Genomic DNA, 24,599 nt, shown 5'->3' on the forward strand with positions numbered 1-24,599 from the left:
AAAGATACAAAGATATTGACAAACAATCTTTAAATATGAGTATAACCACATGTTGTGAGTAGTAATACAAAAGAAGGCATGTTTCATGTGATATACTGAGATATCATTATCTGTTAATGTTGATAGCCTACAATACCTGCTTTTGTAAATGATATTGCAGTTTCACTAACCTTCGCTACAAACATGTATACTGATTAGGAAGATTAGGAAGATGGAAGTACAATAGGCCTAAGCCAATAATAAGATACTGATTAGGAAGATGGAAGTACAATAAGTCATATATATGAAGTCAAACTGTTTAAGTATGATTATATTCGCAATTCGGAACTTTAATTCCCAATTATGCAATCAATCCTGACGGTCTAAATAATATCTTTTCATTACTATTGTGTAGTAAATAATACAATTATTACGATGACCTACTGCACAAACTTTGGCCTATTCGCAAAGGTCGAACTGTGGGAGAAAATCGAAACCAAAAGGTGTCCCGTTGTGTGTTATTGTTTTGGTCGAGATGACAAAGTTAACCCGTGACTAGCGTTCATTTAACATTCGCTCGATTGGGCCAAAGTTTGTGCGAACCAGTACATCGTGAAGACTGTTTGAATATTTACTATACAATATTCAAGTAAATGAAGACTGTAGAGTGACGTATAAGACGTATAGAGTGACGTTTAAGTTAGTTCATTGTTAGAATGGAATACTTAAGTAGTCTTTAAGGGCAGTTCAAGTTTGTAACTCACAAATACAATCAGTTGGGTTTTCTGAGCCTGAGTATTCTCCATTTTCCTGACATGTTCGTTCCGGAGATCCAACTAGCACGGACCCCTCGCCACACTCAATCATCACCGTGGTACCAACAAAGTTATTCATGTCATTGGATACAACCTCTTCGTTTTCCATCTGTGAGTATGTCTTGCTCCCATTACGCGGAGTGTCGAAGAAAGGACATGAAGTCACTGCAATGAACAGAAAATGTGAAATAGTATAATCAATAACTAAACAAGAAAGAGTAGAACACCGGGTGCTTGAACCTTCATCATGGCCCTATCATTGGAGGAATGGTAGTTGAGATCAGAGAGGTGGGATAGTGAAGGTTAGTGGGATCAGAAAACTTAGAAGGCAAGTAAAGGTTATTGAGATCAGAGAGGTAGTTTAGTAATGGTTAGTGAGGTCAAAGAAGTAGTTGAGTAATGGTAAGTGAGGTCAGAGAATTAGGCTAGTAAGGGTAAGTGAGGTCGGAGAGGTGGGATGGTAAAGTTTAGTGGGATCAGACAAGTAAATGTTATTGAGATCAGAGAGGTAGTTTAGTTCAGGTTAGTGAGGTCAGCGAAGTAGTTGAGTAATGGTAAGTGAGGTCAGAGAATTAGGCTAGTAAGGGTAAGTGAGGTCAGAGAGGTGGGGTGGTAAAGTTTAGTGGGATCAGACAAGTAAATGTTATTGAGATCAGAGAGGTAGTTTAGTTCAGGTTAGTGAGGTCAGAGAAGTAGGCTAGTAAAGGTTAGTGAGGTCAGAGAGCTAGGTTAGTAAAGACAGTATTGAGATCAGAGATGTAGGTTGGGGTAAGTAACTAAAGATTAGATAAGTATGTTAGGATTGGTTACTAAGATAAAAGAGATAGGTTGCTGTGGGTGATTAAGGTAGATGAGGTAGGGCTAGCAAATATGAGGTAGGTCGGTGGGAGAGTAAAGGTCTTTGATATCAGACAGGTAAATCAGAGAGGTAGATCAGACAGGTGGATCAGACAGGTAGATCAGATAGGTAGATCAGATAGGTAGATCAGATAGGTAGATCAGACAGTTAGATCAGATAGGTAGATCAGACAGGTAAATCAGAGAGGTAGATCAGACAGGTAGATCAGACAGGTAGATCAGATAGGTAGATCAGATAGGTAGATCAGATAGGTAGATCAGACAGTTAGATCAGATAGGTAGATCAGACAGGTAAATCAGAGAGGTAGATCAGACAGGCAGATCAGACAGGTAGATCAGATAGGTAGATCAGACAGGTAGATCAGGCAGGTAGATCAGACAGGTAGATCAGACAGGTAGATCAGGCAGGTAGATCAGACAGGTAGATCAGGCAGGTAGATTAGATAGGTAGATCAGACATGTAGATCAGACAGGTAGATCAGACAGGTAGAACAGACAGGTAGATCAGATAGGTACATTAGACAGGTAGATCAGGCGGATAGATAAGACAGGTAGATCTGACAGGTAGATCAGATAGTTAGATCAGACATGTAGATCAGACAGGTAGATCAGACAGGTATATTAGATAGATCAGACAGGTAGATCAGATAGGTAAATCAGACAGGTAGATCAGACAGGCAGATCAGATTGGTAGATCAGACAGGTAGATCAAATAGGTAGAGCAGATAGGTAGATCAGATAGGTAGATCAGATAGGTAGATCAGATATGTAGATCAGATATGTAGATCAGACAGGTAAATCAGACAGGTAGATCAGATTGGTAGATCAGACAGGTAGATCAAATAGGTAGAGCAGATAGGTAGATCAGATAGGTAGATCAGATAGGTAGATCAGATATGTAGATCAGATATGTAGATCAGATAGGTAGATCAGACAGGTAAATCAGAGAGGTAGATCAGACAGGTAAAACAGACAGGTTTATTAGGTAGATCAGACATGTTACATCAGACAGGTGGATCAGAGAGGTATAATAGATAGATCAGACAGGTAGATCAAATAGGTAGATCAGACAGGTAGATTAGACAGGTAGATCAGACAGGTAGATCAGACAGGTAGATCAGATAGGTAGATCAGACAGGCAGATCAGATTGGTAGATCAGATAGGTAGATCATATAGGTAGATCAGACATGTTACATCAGACAGGTGGATCAGAGAAGTATAATAGATAGATCAGACAGGTAGATCAAATAGGTAGATCAGACAGGTAGATTAGACAGGTAGATCAGACAGGTAGATCAGACAGGTAGATCAGACAGGTAGATCAGATAGGTAGATCAGACAGGGAGATCAGATTGGTAGATCAGATAGGTAGATCATATAGGTAGATCAGATAGGTAGATCAGACAGGTAGATCAGATAGACAGATCAGACATGTAGATCAGACAGGTAGATCAGACAGGTACATTATATAGTAGGACAGGTAGATCAGATAGGTAAATCAGACAGGTAGATCAGATTGGTAGATCAGATAGGTAGATCATATAGGTAGATCAGATAGGTAGATCAGACAGGTAGATCAGATAGACAGATCAGACATGTAGATCAGACAGGTAGATCAGACAGGTACATTATATAGTAGGACAGGTAGATCAGATAGGTAAATCAGACAGGTAGATCAGATTGGTAGATCAGACAGGTAGATCATAGAGGTAGATCAGATAGGTAGATCAGAAAGGTAGATCAGAATGGTAGATCAGAAAGGTAGATCAGAATGGTAGATCAGACAGGTAGATCAGACAGGTAGATCAGACAGGTAGATCAGATAGGTAGATCAGGCATGTAGATCAGACAGGTAGATCAGACAGGTATATTAGATAGATCAGACAGGTAGATCAAATAGGTAGATCAGACAGGTAGATCAGACAGGTAGATCAGACAGGTAGATCATAGAGGTAGATCAGACATGTAGATCATAAAATAAAGGTCAGTGGGATGTTCGTAAATTTAAAATTAGCTCATAAATGTTTACTTGTTATGAACGTACTTTTCATCATGACGTCATCCGCCCAATAGTAGTGCTCCACCACGGTGGCAGTAGAAGATGCCAAGTCTTGATCACGTGTTACCAAATAGTCAAATCTACATTGCTCTACATCTCCACACGTGTTTTCCATCGTAGACTGTTCAGATGAAGAGAGACTTGACTCGTCTGGCGCCACCAATACTGGATTATATACGGTACTGTTTTGATAATCTGCGTGGGTTTTGCCACCGCTATATCGAAATAACATTGGGTATACCGTTTCCCCTGAGGAAAAAAGAAAATTCGATTTAGTTTAACTGTCAGTGAAGTTAGAAACCTGTGACGTCACCATTTATGCGTATAAAGCTAGCGATATATCACGCAGAAATGTATACATAGAATATACTTCCGACTTGTCGCTTGCAGCAAATCGGAGATCAGCAGCTCACCCAAAAGCGTCAACCTACCCTGCATTTTACGTAGTCTGAACGTTAGACAATGAATTGCCGAATTAATTTTCCAAATTGTTAGAGATACTTATAATAAAAATTGGAAAATATGCTCAGCATTGAGAGCCACTTCTGTTAAAAATAGTTTTACGATGTGTACTGCTGGGACGTAACAACACATAACTGAACAAATAATATACAACTCGTAGGATATTACCGAAGTCTTCATAGATCAGTATTATATTACCGCAAGACTCCGGTTGTCTTTTAGCATTCACTGGCAGAGACACAGACGAACGATAGCATATGGCTTGCATAGCCTAGCTACAAGTTAGCTAGTACTGATACTACTAGTAGTAGTATAACTATAAAGTTATCGTTGTATTAATACAACAGTGGTAATCAGGCCTAGGCTATATCCAATTGCTAAGGTAGGAAAAAAGAACTCAAGTAATGGTGATAACAAACTTTGTTGAGACTAAGATGACAGTCTGCTCTGTTTGTCTATATAGGCCTAACTGCTAAATTAAGAAGCCTAACATGCAACTCGACTGAGGCCCTGTTGTAGGCCTTCCTTCTAAGCAAATGACAATGAGATGAAATGTTTGTGGTATACACATGTATGCATCCTCTTTGTGGTTAAGAATTGATAAATTATATTTCATGACAATTTAAAGTATTTACATGTAAGTCACCATGCATCACCGATGACCGCTGAGAGTTACAATATGGAGATTAATTTACAAAATGAAAACAATCAAATGTTACAGTAGAAGGAGAATACTTGTAAGTAGACTATAATGTACTGCTTAAAATGCTGCAATATACTTTTCATAGGTCTACTTCTATTATGGTGCCTTGTTCAATTGTAACTTTAATATTCATCAGCAAAAGCATGTACATAGTAAAAATTAGACACAGAATATCAATCATTATTAAGCGACATATTTAAAACAAAGAAAGCTTATAGCCATTTTATTAGGACGGGGGGGTGGGTGGGGGGAGGGGGAGGGAGGGAGGAGGTTGGATATATTTAGAGAGGTTATCTATTACTTCTTCCATGTTGACTTTAGTTTGCAAGTATGTGTATCAATTGAAAACTGTGGGTATACAGAGCAATATATTTTGGGAAGTTCTAAATCGTTTTGCCTGTTGACCTATTTTCTAAGAGACCTGGGTTGAGGGAAAACCTGGGATAGAGGAAGGAGCTACCTGGATTAGGGGATGGGGTATACCTGGGTTAGGGTGGGGGACTAACATGGGTTAGGGAATGGGGTATACCTGGGTTAGGGTGGGGGACTAACATGGGTTAGGGGAGGTAGAAACCTGAGTTAAGGGAGGTAGGTCATACGTAGGTTATGGGAGGTACAAACCTGGGTGAGGGGATGGGAGACATACGTGGGTAAGGGAAGAGAGACACACCTAGGTTAGGGGAGGTAACTACATGGGTAAGGGGGTATGACGTACCTGGTTCAGTGGATGAGGACATACCTGGATTAGGGGAGCAATCTATCTGGGTTAGGTGTATTATATTATATATTATTTTGTCTGAATAGTTTACTTACATGTTAAGCCAGCTTCATAAATTTCTTCCTCAGAGGCTGTATTTGGGTCCAAGACAGATCCTGACCTTGGCCGAAGGTCATCATCGGGGTCATCGTTGTAATTACCCAGCATGCCACGTACACCGCTGGATCCCTAAATAATGATTTACAGCATTTCCAGGAATTAATCGAATTGTGCAGAATAGGGAAAGAGAGATTTTATATGATACTATACTATTTAAAATTTGGTAAAAGTATCAAACATTTAGGACTTAATGATAGAATATTCGCTGAAGTCATAAAATAGCTGTCTCTGAATTAAACAGGTCAATATAAAACCAAATGAACAGTCAGATAAACGCATAACAATAACCGCGGACTTTAAATATGTGTATTCTTATGATAGAGTGGTATGTTAGTAATACTCTCCAAACGACAGAAAGAACTCAGGTCTCTATAGTCATCAAATCCAACATTTGAAACTATCCCAATATCTTATAAAATCAAGCGAAATTATCATTTTAAGCTGCGTATAGGTGTATTCATCGGAAAACCCAACCTTCAGGTCCGGTGGAAGAATGACTGATATAGCTAAGTTATTTTGATCCTCTTCGCTGGTCACATTAACACCGATTCGACTCTCCATGAACATCACAGTTAGTGACGTAATCATTTGATCTGACTCGAAATTATTGTTGATGGTGATAGATACACCTAGAGAAATTAAGAAAACAATATTGACGAACATCACGATTAGGGACGTAATAATTTGATCTGATATCATATCATTGTTGATGGTGATAGACACACCTCAAGTTAAAGAGAATTATAGATTGAACGAAAGATTTACATGTATGGTCATATACAAGAAAAGTACAGTCTTATAATACCACAATAATAGCTAACTAATGTGAAAGTAATGAAATCACTCTGCCTTGTCTTGCTTAGTTTCTGTCGAGATGCATTCAGTTACTAGTCAGATCAAGAACACTGTTTACTGTTTGGACACAGTACTTTATCACATCCGCGGTGTCATCTCTATATATTTGTTTGATTTTACGAATAAATTGTAAGTTTCATTTAGGAGACACAGGCCCAAACATTATTGATTCTGCGATAGAGATAACAGTCATGAAAAGCTTTCCCAAATGGTTAAGAACATTTGATTCCATTTGTGAGATAAAACAGGTTTAATATTCCTTTACATAAGACTTGGTCAAGTCTTCGTATGACGTCATCTAGCCACACGTGTTGCTATTTGTGTATGTTTGTCTTTAAGTATTACAATGTTTAATCGATATATGTATCTTTCACATTGAATCATTTAACTTAACCTATTTATTGCATTGTTTTTATTTGTAAATATTGTCTTTAACCGTCTGGCTGCCTTATGAATAAAAGTACACAAACACAAAATACCAAAGAAAAAGAGAGCAAACACTTCAACATCCTATTGGCATTATGACATCAACAATTATCAATATAACATGACTTTTAATCAAATTTATTTTACATTTCTTTGTACACCAGGGCACTCTGTTAAGTATAATAATGCTCCATTTGTGAGATGTGCACCTTTTATAATTCTGCAACCCCCCCCCCCCTTAATTTCTAGCGTTATTGATCTCATACAAACCTGGTAAATCTAGCCACGTTTGATCTCTGAATACAATTCTTTCCCAATCAGTAACGGCTAGGTCGGTATGCTCGCCACGATAGAGAGCCAAGCCTGCTAAGTTATTCTTCTCAACATGTAACACGTCAGAATAGTCATCTAACATAACAACAGCTGTAATTCCTGTTGCACCGTCTTGTTCTACGGAGAGTATTATGAAGTGTATAACGGTTTATTACAAAACACACAATCGTGAACTAGTATTTATTAAGTACCATGCAATAATTATCTGTATGTTTTCCTTATCAATTTACAACCAACTAATCAAATCAGGGGGCATGAAACTGACCTAAGCGTATCTTGTACTGGAAGCAGGGGGCATTAAAATGACCTAAGAGTAGCTTGTACTGGAAGCAGGGGCATTAAAATGACTTAAGAGTAGCTTGTACTGGAAGCAAGGGCATTAAACTGACTTATAATAAGCGTATCTTGTACTGGAGGCAGAAGGCATTAAAATGTACTGAGCGTATCTTGTACTGGAAGCATGAGGCATTAAAGTGACTTAAGAGTAGCTTTTACTGGAAGCAGGGGGCATTAAAATGTACTGAGCGTATATTGTACTGGAAGCAGGGGCATTAAAATGTACTAAGCGTATCTTGTACTGGATGCATTAGGCATTAAAATGACCTAAGAGTAGCTTGTGCAGGAAGCAGGGGGCATTAAAATGACTTAAACGTCCCTTGTACTAGGAGCAGGAGGTACCACTTTTAGTCATATTGAGAACTGACCCTAGTTTTTAGTTCGATTAATGTATATTTGTATCCAACAACTCATTGGTGTGATGCAATTTTTTCCGAGCCATAAACAGCTCTCACTTTAATAATTGATAGTCAACGTTAAGGTTGGAATCGCCATTTCTGTGATTTACGTCAACAATTGATTGACTATTCCTGCTTTGTGAGTGGTCCGGTCGTAAATGATTTTAACATTGCAACGTGTCCTCAGTGTGTTCATTGATATTTCACATAATAGGCTCAACTTCTAAATGTTTGGAACCTGATGTATCACATCAATTATCAACAATGCACACACAAAACAAGAGTCGAAATTAAGTGGAAGCAGTGATGTAGAATAAGGTGGCGACAGACAGGAACGACGGAGAGGAGTGAGTCAGGGTGAGGCCAAGCCAAAGACATACTCAAAACTTCTCGATATCATGAACCCTCTATGTATTGCTTCCCTGTTCGTATGCCTTCGGTTTATGTTCCCAGCAAAGGGACATATCAATACTTATATACGTGTGACTGTACATCCTGGCTACTCCAACTCCAGTCAAGATGTGTGTTACTGTAAGGAATTGAAGATTCGACACTGTATGATCTTTAGCACGGTCTAGGTTGGTTTCCGTAGCAACAGAAAGAAAAAGAAAAGGAATGCTTACGATTAACACCGCTCGAAAAAGCAGGTATAACTTCAAATCTTCCGTCCAATCGGAATGACTCACTATCAACTTCCAGTAAAGTGTACTCTCCTTTACCATTAAAGGTAAAATTAGCATTATCAAGAGTAATTATATGTGGATCTCCAAACATCGCAGCTGTCGCAAAATGTAAGAAGAAGAAAACAAGTCAGCTTTCTACTTTTAAGGTCAATAGAAAACAAATAATATGATCATATATGACATAACTCAATGATAAATCTAAGGTGATTACCAAGTATACGAAATTTACCATACACAGATATTAAAATGTGCTAAAATACGCTTCAAAAGTCGAAATTGAAGATAGAGTCGACTTCTCCGTTTATACCTGTTTTCATGATAATCCATGTTTTGTATATCCTAGTCCACCATTCATAAAGTACCCTAGCATGACATTTGACAGTGCAATGCATTGTAAACATGTAAATTGAGGCCATGAATATCAGCGATTTATTGTTGACATATATGTTCTGATTCTAAGTAAGTCACCTAAGTGTCTGTGATTTAGGATTAGCAGTCCAGACTCTATAATTGACGGGCCTGAGATAGTTCAAAGTTCTCTAGAGACTGGCCTGGTTCAGATATGAAGAAGAGGGTAGTAGTGAAAGGTAATGGGGAACCGACGGGCTTTGCGCACGTTCTGTATAGTAGAGGGTGGTAGTGAAAGGTAATAGAGAACCGACGGGCTTTGCGCACGTACAGAAATAAACGTTGAAGAAATATGACCTTTTTATCTCGACAATTAGACATTTTAAGTCGAATATGCAAACGTTAATCTCAACATGCGTCTAGTAAACATATCGACTTTACTTCATTTGAGCATTTTGGTGCTTGATCTCATCTGTAAAAGGTATTTTAAGTAAGCTTACCTTGAGTTGGCGGTTCATAATCAAAGCAGTCCATAGTTATTCTTCTCTCCATATACGTCTTGCAGTCTGTGCCCCATAGACAACAATAGTAGAAGGTAATGACATCATGTTTCCAATGTGAAAGAGACGGTACCATATCAGCCTGTAGGTAAGGAGCTGACCCCCATACATGGGACCTATCATTGGTGCTACCCTGGTCAGAGTCCCCTGCATACATTAGTGAGCCCTCTACATCATAGCAACACTGTGTACCTGCATGGTCGGTGCTATGGAGAATGACGTTGGTGAAAGAGGAATATGTTTAACACTTAGTAGATAGACTGCAAGATCGAATATGAATAATTTATCGGCCTATCCATTTATAGTTTCTGTGATGTATTTAAGGCCACGGGTACCAGTGTTTTACACAAGATATGCTATAACTTCTGTACGTAATATACATGTATTTTGTTCAATATATGTGACATGTTTCAAAAGGCAGCTGAGGTACTGAAAGAGTATCACATGTGGCAGGAAAGATTCTTGACGAAATAAACGGTTTGCTGTAAATATTGTAAAGCTCACCTAGCAAACACACTTCTGACACAGTGTTTTGCCCCAACATGGTATGTGCAAACACTACCAGAGAACATGCTACATCCAGTGTCCGGCTGAAACCTCCCTGAATCAGCTAAAGCTTGGTCAAGGGTACACGGGCAGGCGAGAAGACTACTGGTATAGGCACTATTGTCTGTCGATGACCAGTCAATACATTTATCATTAGACCACTGTACTGGGTTTTCCTGGTATTGCTCTTCCAAAATATATCCTAACGCATGTTCAGTACTGTACAACTTCCGTCCTATCCTAGAAAATGAGGACAATAATTGTCGCATTGTCAAATAAAAGTAAAATGGCAAAAGTAACAAGTGAAAACAAGCAAATGTGTTTATATTCATTCAAAAGATTTTATTCAGAGCAAATTTATCTTACATAGGTTAATCAGAATGAGAAGTTATTGTATCAGTGATTATTTGTTTTTTTTCTTCGATTGTTTGTGTGCGTCTGTGGGTATTCTGTTGGGATAATTTACTGGATTATTTGTGTAATCTCACACCAGGGGTTTTAATATTAGGGTATATGCATAACCAATAATCTAAATTAATGTTAACGCCATACATGACAAGGTGGAGCTCCCATTGCGTATATATGATGAAAAATAGGAACAATTTTATCTCTCTCAGACCTGAATGGGTTACAGTAAATAATCGTATAAAAGTATTAAACCAACTAAACTGAACTGCAAACTTTGCTTGACATCACTTCACTTTACAAATGTTATAAATGTGGTCATTAAATCCAGCCTAATGCTTTTTCCAATGATTGGGTTTACCCTCCATTTGATGGCTGTATCCGTATCAGACCGAATGCGTTGTCCTCTGTTACTTCGCTGACAGCTGAAGGAGTGAATGAAATGGACCCATCGTTTGTCTCTTCGGTAGTTATGGTATAGACCACCTCCCATCGAGGACCAGCACTTCCGTCTTCTCTGTACGCCAGTACATGAGCATCCAGGACATCGGTGGTTTCAAATTCATCTATGCTCCATGTGATGGAGAGGCTGTTACCTGCGGTCGACCAGGCATCTGAGTTTGACGATTCCCTCGTAACTCTTCCAACATTTGTTACTCGACTAGGAAAGACTATGGATAAGTAAATATCAAATATCAATATCTACCCACCTAATCCATATACTCCTGTATCAATCCAGTAATATAAATGATATCATTATCTACCCACCTACTCGGTATACTCCTGTATCAATCCAGTATATAAATGATATTATTATCTACCCACTTACCGGTATACTCCTGTATCAATCCAGTATATAAATGATATCATTATCTACCCACCTACTCGGTATGTCCTGTATCAATCCAGTATATAAATGATATCATTATCTACCCACCTACTCGGTATGTCCTGTATCAATGCAGTATATAAATGATATCATTATCTACCCACCTACTCGGTATACTCCTGTATCAATCCAGTATATAAATGATATTATTATCTACCCACTTACCGGTATACTCCTGTATCAATCCAGTATATAAATGATATCATTATCTACCCACCTACTCGGTATACTCCTGTATCAATCCAGTATATAAATGATATTATTATCTACCCACTTACCGGTATACTCCTGTATCAATCCAGTATATAAATGATATCATTATCTACCCACCTACTCGGTATACTCCTGTATCAATCCAGTATATAAATGATATTATTATCTACCCACCTACTCGGTATGTCCTGTATCAATGCAGTATATAAATGATATCATTATCTACCCACCTACTCGGTATGTCCTGTATCAATGCAGTATATAAATGATATCATTATCTACCCACCTACTCGGTATGTCCTGTATCAATCCAGTATATAAATGATATTATTATCTACCCACCTACTCGGTATGTCCTGTATCAATCCAGTATATAAATGATATTATTATCTACCCACCTACTCGGTATACTCCTGTATCAATCCAGTATATAGATGATATCATTATCTACCCACCTATTCGGTATGTCCTGTATCAATCCAGTATATAAATGATATCATTATCTACCCACCTACTCGGTATGTCCTGTATCAATGCAGTATATAAATGATATCATTATCTACCCACCTACTCGGTATGTCCTGTATCAATCCAGTATATAAATGATATTATTATCTACCCACCTACTCGGTATGTCCTGTATCAATCCAGTATATAGATGATATCATTATCTACCCACCTACTCGGTATACTCCTGTATAAATCCAGTTTATAAATGATATCATTTTCTACCCACCTATTCGGTATACTCCTGTATAAATCCAGTTTATAAATGATATCATTTTCTACCCACCTACTCGGTATACTCCTGTATCAATCCAGTATATAAATGATATCATTATCTACCCACCTACTCGGTATACTCCTGTATAAATCCAGTTTATAAATGATATCATTTTCTACCCACCTATTCGGTATACTCCTGTATAAATCCAGTTTATAAATGATATCATTATCTACCCACCTACTCCATATACTCCTGTATCAATCCAGTATATAAATGATATCATTATCTACCCACCTACTCGGTATGTCCTGTATCAATGCAGTATATAAATGATATCATTATCTACCCACCTACTCGGTATGTCCTGTATCAATCCAGTATATAAATGATATCATTATCTACCCACCTACTCGGTATGTCCTGTATCAATCCAGTATATAAATGATATTATTATCTACCCACCTACTCGGTATGTCCTGTATCAATCCAGTATATAGATGATATCATTATCTACCCACCTACTCGGTATACTCCTGTATAAATCCAGTTTATAAATGATATCATTTTCTACCCACCTACTCGGTATGTCCTGTATCAATGCAGTATATAAATGATATCATTATCTACCCACCTACTCGGTATGTCCTGTATCAATCCAGTATATAAATGATATCATTATCTACCCACCTACTCGGTATGTCCTGTATCAATCCAGTATATAAATGATATTATTATCTACCCACCTACTCGGTATGTCCTGTATCAATCCAGTATATAGATGATATCATTATCTACCCACCTACTCGGTATACTCCTGTATCAATCCAGTATATAAATGATATTATTATCTACCCACCTACTCTGTATACTCCTGTAACAATCCAGTATATAAATGATATTATTATCTACCCACCTACTCGGTATGTCCTGTATCAATCCAGTATATAAATGATATCATTATCTACCCACCTACTCGGTATGTCCTGTATCAATCCAGTATATAAATGATATTATTATCTACCCACCTACTCGGTATGTCCTGTATCAATCCAGTATATAGATGATATCATTATCTACCCACCTACTCGGTATACTCCTGTATCAATCCAGTATATAAATGATATTATTATCTACCCACCTACTCTGTATACTCCTGTATAAATCCAGTATATAAATGATATCATTATCTACCCACCTACTCCATATACCCCTGTATGAATTCAGTATATAAATGATATCATTATCTACCCACCTACTCCATATACCCCTGTATAAATCCAGTATATAAATGATATCATTATCTACCCACCTACTCCATAAATTCCTATATAAATCCAGTATATAGATGATATCATTATCTACCCACCTACTCGGTATACTCCTGTATACATCCAGTCGATACCATCATCGACAGATACTTCCAGATCGATTTCTCCTACCATGAAGAAAGGTTCCGGGATACAGTAGGCAGTCTGCCTGTCCACCTGTGTGCCATTAGATATTTGTAGCTCGTTCCCATTGTACAAGAATTTACACTTTAGTCCTTGGTTTATACCCCAACACGGACCATTCAGATAAACTTTTTCTCCACCAAACATATTCCCATATACTGGATATGTGTAAAACGTGACACCTGAAATCAAATATCATTTTATTTAGTTTTCGTCATTATGAATATAAAAATATTTATATACAGAAACATCAAAGACTAGGAAAATATGTACAAATAAAAGATAAGAATGTGTAAACCGTATGTAAAATGATAATGCTCTGCTGAGTGTCAAACATAGTTTATACATATTTACAATTGCTATCTACGTGTGTTGCATATGTGGTAATAATGTTTTCCAAAATCTTAAAACTCTTACAACTTACAAGATTACTTTCATACTTAACCGTTTACGATATGTTTTAGAAAACGTTGCCCTGCTTTCTTTTCAACTCATCAACTAGGTTCCTTGAAGATGTGTGGAGGTTGAGTATTTACCATTGTCACATCCGGCAGGGATCATATCGGTGTCAATTTGGTAGGCAAAGAGACCAGGGACGTCGACATTCGATGATGTTGGAAGATCAAGGACTTCTTCAGGAAAGACATCATTGTAAGTCGTTAGTCCATCGCCTTTGTTAAATCCGACCTGGATATAAAATAGTAACATGAAATCAAGTTCAAGGTTAGGATATTTGTAGAAAAGAGGTTCTGTGTCGCCAAAAAAGAAGATGGGAAGAGTAAGGTGGGGAGAAGTAAGGCGGGAGGAGCAAAGAGGGGGATCAGTTAGGTTGAGAGGAGTAAGATGGGAAGAGTAAGGTGGGGGAGGAGTAAGGTGGGGAGGAGTAAGGTTGGGAGGTATAGGGAGTAAGGTTGGAAAGAGTAAGGTAGGAGGAGCAAGGTGGGGTATCAGTTAGGTTCAGAGGAGTAAGATGGGAAGAGTAAGGTGGGGGAGGAGTAAGGTGGGGAGGAGTAAGGTTGGGAGGTATGGGGTGTAAGGTTGGAAGGAGTAAGGTGGGAGGAGCAAAGAGGGGTATCAGTTAGGTTCAGAGGAGTAAGATGGGAAGAGTAAGGTGGGGGAGGAGTAAGGTGGGGTCGAGTAAGGTGGGGAGGAGTAAGGTTGGGAGGTATGGGGTGTAAGGTTGGGAGGAGTAAGGTGGGAGGAGCAAGGTGGGGTATCAGTTAGGTTGAGAAGAGTAAGATGGGGAGGAGTAAGGTGGGGGAAGAGTAAGGTTGGGAGGTTTGGGGTGTAAGGTTGGAAGAAGTAAGGTGGGAGAAGCAAAGAGGGGGATCAGTAAGGTGGGGAGGAGTAAGGTTGGGAGGTATGGGGTGTAAGGTTGGGAGGAGTAAGGTGGGAGGAGCAAGGTGGGGTATCAGTTAGGTTGAGAAGAGTAAGATGGGGAGTAGTAAGGTGGGGGAAGAGTAAGGTTGGGAGGTTTGGGGTGTAAGGTTGGAAGGAGTAAGGTGGGAGGAGCAAAGAGGGGATCAGTAAGGTGGGGGAGTAAGGTTGGGAGGTATAGGGTGTAAGGTTGGAAGGAGTAAGGTGGGAGGAGTAAGGTGGGGTATCAGTTAGGTTGGGAGGAGTAAGATGGGGAAGAGTAAGTTGGGGAGCAGTAAGGTGTGGAGGATTAAAGTGGGGAAGAGGAACGCTGGGAGCAGTACGGTGGGGAAGGGGTAAGGTAGGTTCGAGTTAGGTAGGAGTAGTAAAGTTGGGAGCTGTATGGTGGGGAGGAATAAGGCGGGGAGGAGTGTGGTAGGAGTAATAAGATGTGGAGCAGTACGGTGGGGGAGGAGTAAGGTGAATAGCAGTAAGGTGGGAGGGGTGGGAGGAATAAGGTGAATATCAGTAAGGTGGGGGAGGAGTAAGGTGGGGGAGTACGGTGGGGAGGATTTAGGTGGGGAACAGTATGGTGGGAGGAGTAAGGAGGGGTTGTGTTCTTTAAATTGAGGAGCTTACTAGGAAGGAAGAAATCGTGCTGTTTTACCACTTGTAAAGAAAGTAAATAGATATACTATACTTATATAGATCGTTTTGTGCGAGAGACGGTTAATATACTGCTTAATTCCTACCTACACATTACTGTACATCCCCCCCCCCCCCCCCTCGTCCCCCATTGTTTCTTACCACTGCATTATGTGCTGGAATATCTGTCAGTCCTGTCTCGTCATCTCCTTCTAGTTTTGTTCCGCATTCCCATTTTATTGTTTGGTAGCGAAAAAATGCAAATGACTGGATGCCGTCAGTTGTTAAAACCAACTGGAATGTATTTCTCTGGAGAATACGCAATATAACATCAAACTATGATATGAATTTTTATTCACATGAACAATCAATCAAGGATAATTCATAAGGATGCGCAAACTTAAAAATTGTATGTGCTTTCGACTTTAACTTGAAACAATGGTACTTTCAGCTTACATGAGATCGAAGGGCTGTAATAATTTCGGTATGGGTGAAGATATTAGAAACAAAGAAGTAAACAAATATATCACCTGAAGCACCTTTCACACTACTGTAGTTACTACATAATATATGCGATTCGATCCAATGCGACCAGAAAAATGGAATAACTTTTACTTTTATAGTATTATGAATGTGACTCTCTGCGATTGGTTGCCCAATCAGAATCATGTAAATATAACAAGATTAATTGTCCAATCAGAATCATGCAAATGGAACAAGAATGTTACGTCCATAGGGTATATCCAGTTTCTTATCGCAGCGTATCGTATATTATATACTGTATAGACCAGGGTTGTCCAACCTACGGCCCGCGGGCCACAGTCCGGCCCGCCGCATGGTTGCGTCCGGCCCGCCAGAGATGCTCTACGGTGCGAAATGTTAGTGAGCAGATTTATTGATAACAATTTTAAGCTATATAATCAATCATTCGAACCTTCTATGTCCAAAAAACTGCATACAGGTCAGTTTGTGTGACACTCTCTCAGCGGAGGGGGGGGGGGGTGGCTGGACTTTATTCATGTTTTATCAGGAAGGAAAATAAATCAGTGCGCTCCGCACGCAGTGTTCATATCTTGTTGCCTTTGGGCTTCGGGCAAAAATCGAAAAATCGATATATATGCATATATATATATATATATATATATATATATATATATATATATATATATATATATATATATATATATATATATATATATATATATATAATATATATATATATATATATATATATATATATATATATATATATACTACTGAGCTACTTCATACTTACTGGATCTGTGGCTGAAGCTGTGTTATGATTGTAGAATGAGACATCATCCCAGGTAGCAACGAAAGCCCAAACGGCTGAATAGTCCGAGTATAAAATAAACGTTTCTCTTACATCAGAGTTCACACTATTTAAAAGTTGAGAATCTGTTGATTGGCGGTAGTAGATATTTCCACGACCATTAGATGTATCAACATCAGCCCAAAATGGCGCAATTAAAATATCGGTGCCAAAAGTACCATCCTGGAAAAAGATTTAAATAACACAAAATAAATAAGCTAGGAAGGTATTATGAACATCCTACCGTATTATATACACAATTATAAATACAACAAATAATTGTATATCCTAGTGAAATACTTCCCTGCCATTTAATAACTGGAGGTAAACCTAGGTTATATCATTATACGAAGCGGTGGACAGAGTAAAACAAGTTGACCTTTAACTTTCGAACACAGATTACGATACTTGCTAAGTTGTTGAGAACGTGTTTCAATATAAATATAACTATAAATCCTGTTAGAAACAGGATTGTATCGACTTCTGAATGGTAGATACAAGAGAATGCTAGTGTACTCATAGAGGGAATATTGGGGGAGTTGTGCAAGAATCTTACCAATTATTAGGCAAGGTATACCACTATTAGAGTAGTGTAAGGTTAAACGTCGGAACAAGCACTAAAGTGATCTACTGTACTTATGTTTGGGGAGTTTTCTCACCCTTACTTTAATTCATCACTATTCTTTTGATGCTTGGATGTTGAAGAGAACGAAATAAAGTACTGATTGTTAAAGCAATCTGGGGGATTGAATTTGATTTAAGGCATTTTAGAAAATCCTGGGTGAAACAAGAAAATTCCGCAGCAACAGCTGGCAGATTAGAAGGGGAGCACTTTGCTAAACTTTCAGCTCTTTTAGCTCTGCATCTAAAAAGTCAATGAGACCAAAGTTGAATTTACTTTGATAGCCCGAGCCATCAGCTATCAAAGAGTGGGTTGGACATGTCAGTCGAATGTGTTGTCATAGCCAAAGCCATCAGCTATCATATAGTGGGTTGGACATGTCAGTCGAATGTGTTGTCATAGCCCAAGCCATCAGCTATCATATAGTGGGTTGGACATGTCAGTCGAATGTGTTGTCATAGCCCAAGCCATCAGCTATCATATAGTGAGTTGGACATTTCAGTCGAATGTGTTGTCATAGCCCAAGCCATCAGCTATCATATAGTGGGTTGGACATGTCAGTCGAATGTGTTGTCATAGCCCAAGCCATCAGCTATCATATAGTGGGTTGGAAATGTCAGTCGAATGTGTTGTCATAGCCCAAGCCATCAGCTATCATATAGTGGGTTGGACATGTCAGTTGAATGTGTTGTCATAACCCAAGCCATCAGCTAGTATATAGTATAGTTTGGACATGTCAGTTGAATGTGTTGTCATAGCCCAAGCCATCAGCTATCATAGAGTGGGTTGGACATGACAGTTGAATGTGTTGTCATAGCCCAAGCCATCAGCTATCATATAGTGGGGTGGACATGTCAGTTGAATGTGTTGTCATAACCCAAGCCATCAGCTAGTATATAGTATAGTTTGGACATGTCAGTTGAATGTGTTGTCATAGCCCAAGCCATCAGCTATCATAGAGTGGGTTGGACATGACAGTTGAATGTGTTGTCATAGCCCAAGCCATCAGCTATCATATAGTGGATTGGACATGTCATTTGAATGTGTTGTCATAGCCCAAGCCATCAGCTATTATATAGTGGGTTGGACATGTCAGTTGAATGTGTTGTCATAGCCCAAGCCATCAGCTATCATAGAGTGGGTTGGACATGTCAGTTGAATGTGTTGTCATAGCCCAAGCCATCGGCTATCATATAGTGGGTTGGACATGTCAGTCGAATGAGTTGTCATAGCCCAAGCCGTCAGCTATCATATGGTGGGTTGGACATGCCATTTGAATGTGTTGTCATAGCCCAAGCCATCAGCTATCATATAGTGGATTGGACATGTCATTTGAATGTGTTGTCATAGCCCAAGCCATCGGCTATCATATAGTGGGTTGGACATGCCATTTGAATGTGTTGTCATAGCCCAAGCCATCAGCTATCATATAGTGGATTGGACATGTCAGTTGAATATGTTGTCATAGCCCAAGCCATCAGCTATCATATAGTGGATTGGACATGTCACTTGAATATGTTGTCATAGCCCAAGCCATCAGCTATCTTATAGTGGGTTGGACATGTCAGTTGAATGTGTTGTCATAGCCCAAGCTATCAGCTATCATAGAGTGGGTTGGACATGTCAGTCGAAAACGTTTGTCTATGCTTTAGCAGCCTTGGAAGGTGACGAGTTTAGTGTGTAAGTCAAAAGGAGCAATTAACTTGGCATGACACCTGTATAGGAGACTGGTATAAGTGAGGAGTAATGTTAATACGACCAGTGAAATAGATAAACCATAACCAGCTTTTTAAGCAGCTTTCATTACACGTGACCTTTTCAAACGTACAAGGTGTTGCTAGATTCGATCGTTAAATATGTAAGATGGCGCTCTTTGTTAACTGATAAACAGTGCATAAAACTACTTACCCACTCTGGATTAAGAGGGAAGGAATTGGTAAACTTTCCCGTTTGTGGCTCCGATACAGCAGTGTTGAATGAAATAAGCCCATTAGTATTGATCTGTCCATGAAGAAAAATATGCAATCATCATCTCAAACAAGAAACTCGATCTTATCGCCATTTTATTTGACATTATTACGAACGTTTCTAGTTTGCTAGTTTGGGATAAAGTTCTCCACTATAGTTCTCACTTGTTAATCACTTACAGAATATCGCACTATTCTGCTGCTAAACGAAAAGAATAGGAAAGTTAATATATTATTTTAAGTTTCACTTCACTTGCAGTGAAAGTTGGGAAGTCTCATAACCACTGCCAAGGTCAGAATAAAGGGAAAATAAGTGACGAGAAAAAAAAAATTGAGTTTGTGACATCACATTTTCGTGCATCAAGGTCCATGTTTCTTACAACTTGAATATGGCACTTTCGACCAACAACATCTGAAAAATGATCGATATGAATTTGTATACAATTGCAAATTACACTAATTTACACTGTAACATCCTAAGTAGGCCTACATAAGATGAACATTGAGCTGTTAATTTAGAGTAACAGAGTGAATGTAAAATGACAAACAGTCATTACTCTATGTACGTGTTCACTGGACGCTAACCAATCTGTACGCATTAGTCAGCATATTTACATATTTAATATTAGGTTAATCATGGGTATCGCTTTACTTACATATAATATTTCGAAGATCTCTTCGTAGTAATTAAACGGAACAGTGAGCTCGAGCTGGTCGGAAAGATCATTACCAGATGAGAGGGAAGAATCAGAGACAGATGGTCCAAAGGGATAAAGATCTCCAATTCCTGTAAAATTAGAAGACAGCTAAAACATTGGGTGATATAATCAAAGGTATCATGCCTGCGACGATCACGTAGCAAGGATACCAGGGATTGAAGAGGTGGGGGGGGGGGTGCACACCAAGAATGGTAATGGGACACGTGACTTTGATTTAAGAGAGCAAACCACAAATTGACCATCTGTGCATTTTCAACTACAAATGGTAACTATATATGAATGCTATTTTTTTAAACAAAACGGCAATGTTTAATTACTATTTCTGCTTAATTTTCAATTAAAAGTAGCTTTAGTAATTACAATTTTCTTAATATGTCACTTGTCTTTCATATTTATGTTTCCAAAGTATTATAAAAAGGACTGTTAGATTTATTTCGTAATTCCAACAAGCTACACTTCATGCTTGTCATTGAATTCTTCTGTTTAATGAACATTTTCATGAGAACTCCGAATTGGGTTAATTTCATTACCACTAAACAGCATTAACCACGCTCCTCTTGTATGATTATAGCGCATCGTTAAAGCCTTCTCAAGAATAAACAAATCCTGTTCGACACAAGATAGTACGAGTTTGATATGTAGCTTCTGTAACTTTTATCATAATAGGATTACGAGTTTGATATGTAGATCTTGTAGCTTTTATCTTTAAAGGATTAAGTCTTATTGTGACACCATTTTAACTTATTCACTGAAATCCTCGATATCCAAAAAATAGGTTTGCTCCCGACGTGATGTACAAAGTACAATGTAATAGAAGACTTGCTCTATACTATAGGAAATTATCTTTGGCATGAATACCTGGAATCCTGTAATCGGCCCCTCATGTCTGTAGTAATTGCTCTAATATCTCCGAAGTTGTGCTAATCTAGCCAGTATAGATCAGAATTCATTCCCTAGCCCGGAAGTTGTGCTTATCTAGCCAGTATAGATCTGAATTCATTCCCTAGCCCGGAAGTTGTGCTAATCCAGCCAGTATAGATCTGAATTCATTCCCTAGCCCGGAAGTTGTGATAATCCAGCCAGTATAGATCTGAATTTATTCCCTATCCTGGAAGTTGTGATTATCTAGCCAGTATATATCTGAATTCATTCCCTAGCCTGGAAGTTGTGATTATCTAGCCAGTATATATCTGAATTCATTCCCTAGCCTGGAAGTTGTGCTTATCTAGCCAGTATATATCTGAATTCATTCCCTAGCCCGGAAGTTCTGCTTATCTAGCCAGTATATAGCTGAATTCATTCCCTAGCCCGGAAGCTGTGCTAATCTAGTCAGCATAGATCTGAATTCATTCCCTAGCCAGGAAGTTGTGCTTATCTAGCCATTATAGATCTGAATCCATTCCCTAGCTCGGAAGTTGTGCTTATCTAGCCAGTATAGATCTGAATCCATTCCCTAGCCAGGAAGTTGTGCTAATCTAGCCAGTATAGATCAGAATCCATTCCCTAGCCCGGAAGTTGTGCTAATGTAGCCAGTATAGATCTGAATTTATTCCCTATCCTGGAAGTTGTGATTACCTAGCCAGTATATATCTGAATTCATTCCCTAGCCCGGAAGTTCTGCTTATCTAGCCAGTATATAGCTGAATTCATTCCCTAGCCCGGAAGCTGTGCTAATCTAGTCAGCATAGATCTGAATTCATTCCCTAGCCAGGAAGTTGTGCTTATCTAGCCAGTATAGATCTGAATCCATTCCCTAGCCCGGAAGTTGTGCTTATCTAGCCAGTATAGATCTGAATCCATTCCCTAGCCAGGAAGTTGTGCTAATCTAGCCAGTATAGATCAGAATCCATTCCCTAGCCCGGAAGTTGTGCTAATCTAGCCAGTATAGATCTGAATTCATTCCCTAGCCCGGAAGTTTTGCTAATCTAGCCAGTATCGATTACTCACCAAAGCAAGCCGAAAGATCGTCCGTTTATTGTGCACTGTTAGGAGGCTCATCAACGTTCAACATGATCATGTGTTTATCAATTCTCATTCGACTAGTATCGTGATCCTACAATCGGTTTAAAGCTATCATTATCACTATAATTTCAGACTCGATATAAGGGGGAGGGGGAGGGGTGGGGTGGGGTGGGGGAGGAGGTGGGCGCTGAGGGCTTCGGTTGAGAGTGGATCAAGTTGGGTGGTGTCCATATAGCTATGAATAATATACAGCTGCACAGATCATGTTCAGTATAGTCTCGTTATATTTAATGTCACATATGGTAAGTATCATTGTAAGTGGGCTGTGGTTGGGGTTCGATCAAGTAGGTTGGTTTCTATATAGTTGTAAACAGCTGCATAGTTCACGGTCTAGAGCACTCACCAACCTTTACATGGGCAGTATAGACTCCTCGTGATATTTAATGTCACGTTTGGTTACAGTCTCAATGTGAGCAGGCGTTAGTAGTTGAGAGTGATTCTAGTTTTGGTTTTGGTTTTCATGCTTAGGTTCTATCTGGAGTATTTGTATCTACTATATTAGTATCATTGTAACTCAGCTATAACTGCAATAAGCTCCTTCGAATGGTCATGAGTGATAAACCGACAACCCTCACAGCTTCCAGAGATGATATTTCATAACAAATTGAACATAAAATATTGAATATCTAGCATATGGTGAAATGTTATCAATAGATGGAATGCCAACAATAGCTGGAATTCAAGTTATGTGGGTATTAGTAAAACTGTTCTAGAAGACTCTGTTGTAAAATGTGATATCCTCCAAAAAGCCATTGTGAATCATTTACTAAATGTATTAAAAATAAATCCTAACAGTGTAGGCCTGGTCTGCAGCGTAAAGTCATGTATTTGATAAATTACTTGCTAGCTAAAGATTTTGTGTTGTGAAAGGTTACTAATGAGTCATTGTGTTACGCGGAAAGTCCTGTATAGGTAACCGATGAATCATTGTGTTACGGCAGTGCTGTATAAGTTACCAATGAGCGATTGTGTTACGGGCAGTGCTTTATAAGAAACCAATGAGCCATTGTGTTACTGGCAGTGCTTTATAAGAAACCAATGGGCCATTGTGTTACTGGCAGTGCTGTTTATGTAACCTTTGAGCCATTGTGTTATGGGCAGTGCTGTATAAGTTACCAATAAGCCAATGTGTTACGAGCAGTACTGTATATGTTACCATAGAGACATTGTGTAACGGGCAGTGCTGCTTAGGTAACCTTTGAGTCATTGTGTTATGGGAAGTGCTGTATAAGTTACAAATGAGCCAATGTGTTACGGGCAGTGCTGTATAAGTTACCTATAAGCCATTGTGTTACGGGCAGATCCGTATAAGTAACCAGTTATATTATTTCTTCAAACTATGAGTAAATGTTAGCAAAATACCATTCCTCTCTCTTTACCTTAGTCAATACCAGCTTGTGTTAGTCCAATTAATATGAAATAAACAGACAAGCCCACCTACATATGAATGAACTTCTTGGTAAATAGCAAGGCGATTAAGTAAACGTGACCAAACCACTTACTAACCGATTGTGGGACCTTCCACTACGGTTTTGGATACGGCTGCTACAATATTCCTTACGGTACAGTTTGTATACCCCTACTATTCCCAGAATACCAACGGTCTTACTCACAGTCCAGAATGCCGAGCAGTTAATTTGTTCAAAGTAAATATATAGCCATTGTGTAAACAGGTTGACGGTGTTTAACGATTATCCTCAACTTTAACTTGAACCGTTTCTAAGAGATAATAGAGAGGTTCATAAAATCAACAGAAACGAGGAGAAGAGTATATTTACACAATTACGACTCACGCAAGTTTGTAGTTCTGAATCTATCTAGAATAGTTTTTAAATGGTGCTCAAGGATTACCACTCACCCAAGTATGTAGTGTTCAGTGGCGGAGAAGCAGGGGGTTGGGGGGTTTTAACCCCCCACTTTTTGAAGAGGGGGGTTGGCCCACACAATCAACCCCCCTAGTTTTTGCCAGTAATGTTCTGTTATAGCCTATGTTATGTGCTCCAAATGGCAT

The 24,599-nt window shown here is 38.8% G+C and overlaps 1 protein-coding gene across 1 annotated transcript in view; it reads right to left on the bottom strand.

Annotated features, from left to right (window-relative positions):
* LOC139976769 (sushi domain-containing protein 2-like) overlaps window positions 1-24,599 on the bottom strand; it is a 33,244-nt gene that overhangs the window by 3,966 nt on the left and 4,679 nt on the right. Inside the window, exons 2-16 of the mRNA XM_071985509.1 lie at window positions 20,504-20,634; window positions 19,789-19,881; window positions 17,202-17,441; window positions 16,088-16,234; window positions 14,461-14,611; window positions 13,840-14,106; window positions 11,006-11,315; window positions 10,198-10,479; window positions 9,634-9,899; window positions 8,726-8,881; window positions 7,306-7,485; window positions 6,229-6,383; window positions 5,691-5,823; window positions 3,698-3,961; window positions 744-959 (exon numbers count right to left, since the gene is read on the bottom strand). Coding sequence (XP_071841610.1) covers window positions 744-959; window positions 3,698-3,961; window positions 5,691-5,823; window positions 6,229-6,383; window positions 7,306-7,485; window positions 8,726-8,881; window positions 9,634-9,899; window positions 10,198-10,479; window positions 11,006-11,315; window positions 13,840-14,106; window positions 14,461-14,611; window positions 16,088-16,234; window positions 17,202-17,441; window positions 19,789-19,881; window positions 20,504-20,634 — 2,991 coding nt within the window. The remainder of the gene's footprint in view (window positions 1-743; window positions 960-3,697; window positions 3,962-5,690; window positions 5,824-6,228; window positions 6,384-7,305; window positions 7,486-8,725; window positions 8,882-9,633; window positions 9,900-10,197; window positions 10,480-11,005; window positions 11,316-13,839; window positions 14,107-14,460; window positions 14,612-16,087; window positions 16,235-17,201; window positions 17,442-19,788; window positions 19,882-20,503; window positions 20,635-24,599) is intronic.

Source organism: Apostichopus japonicus, chromosome 12, assembly GCF_037975245.1.
Source record: "Apostichopus japonicus isolate 1M-3 chromosome 12, ASM3797524v1, whole genome shotgun sequence".
NCBI lineage: Eukaryota > Metazoa > Echinodermata > Holothuroidea > Aspidochirotida > Stichopodidae > Apostichopus > Apostichopus japonicus.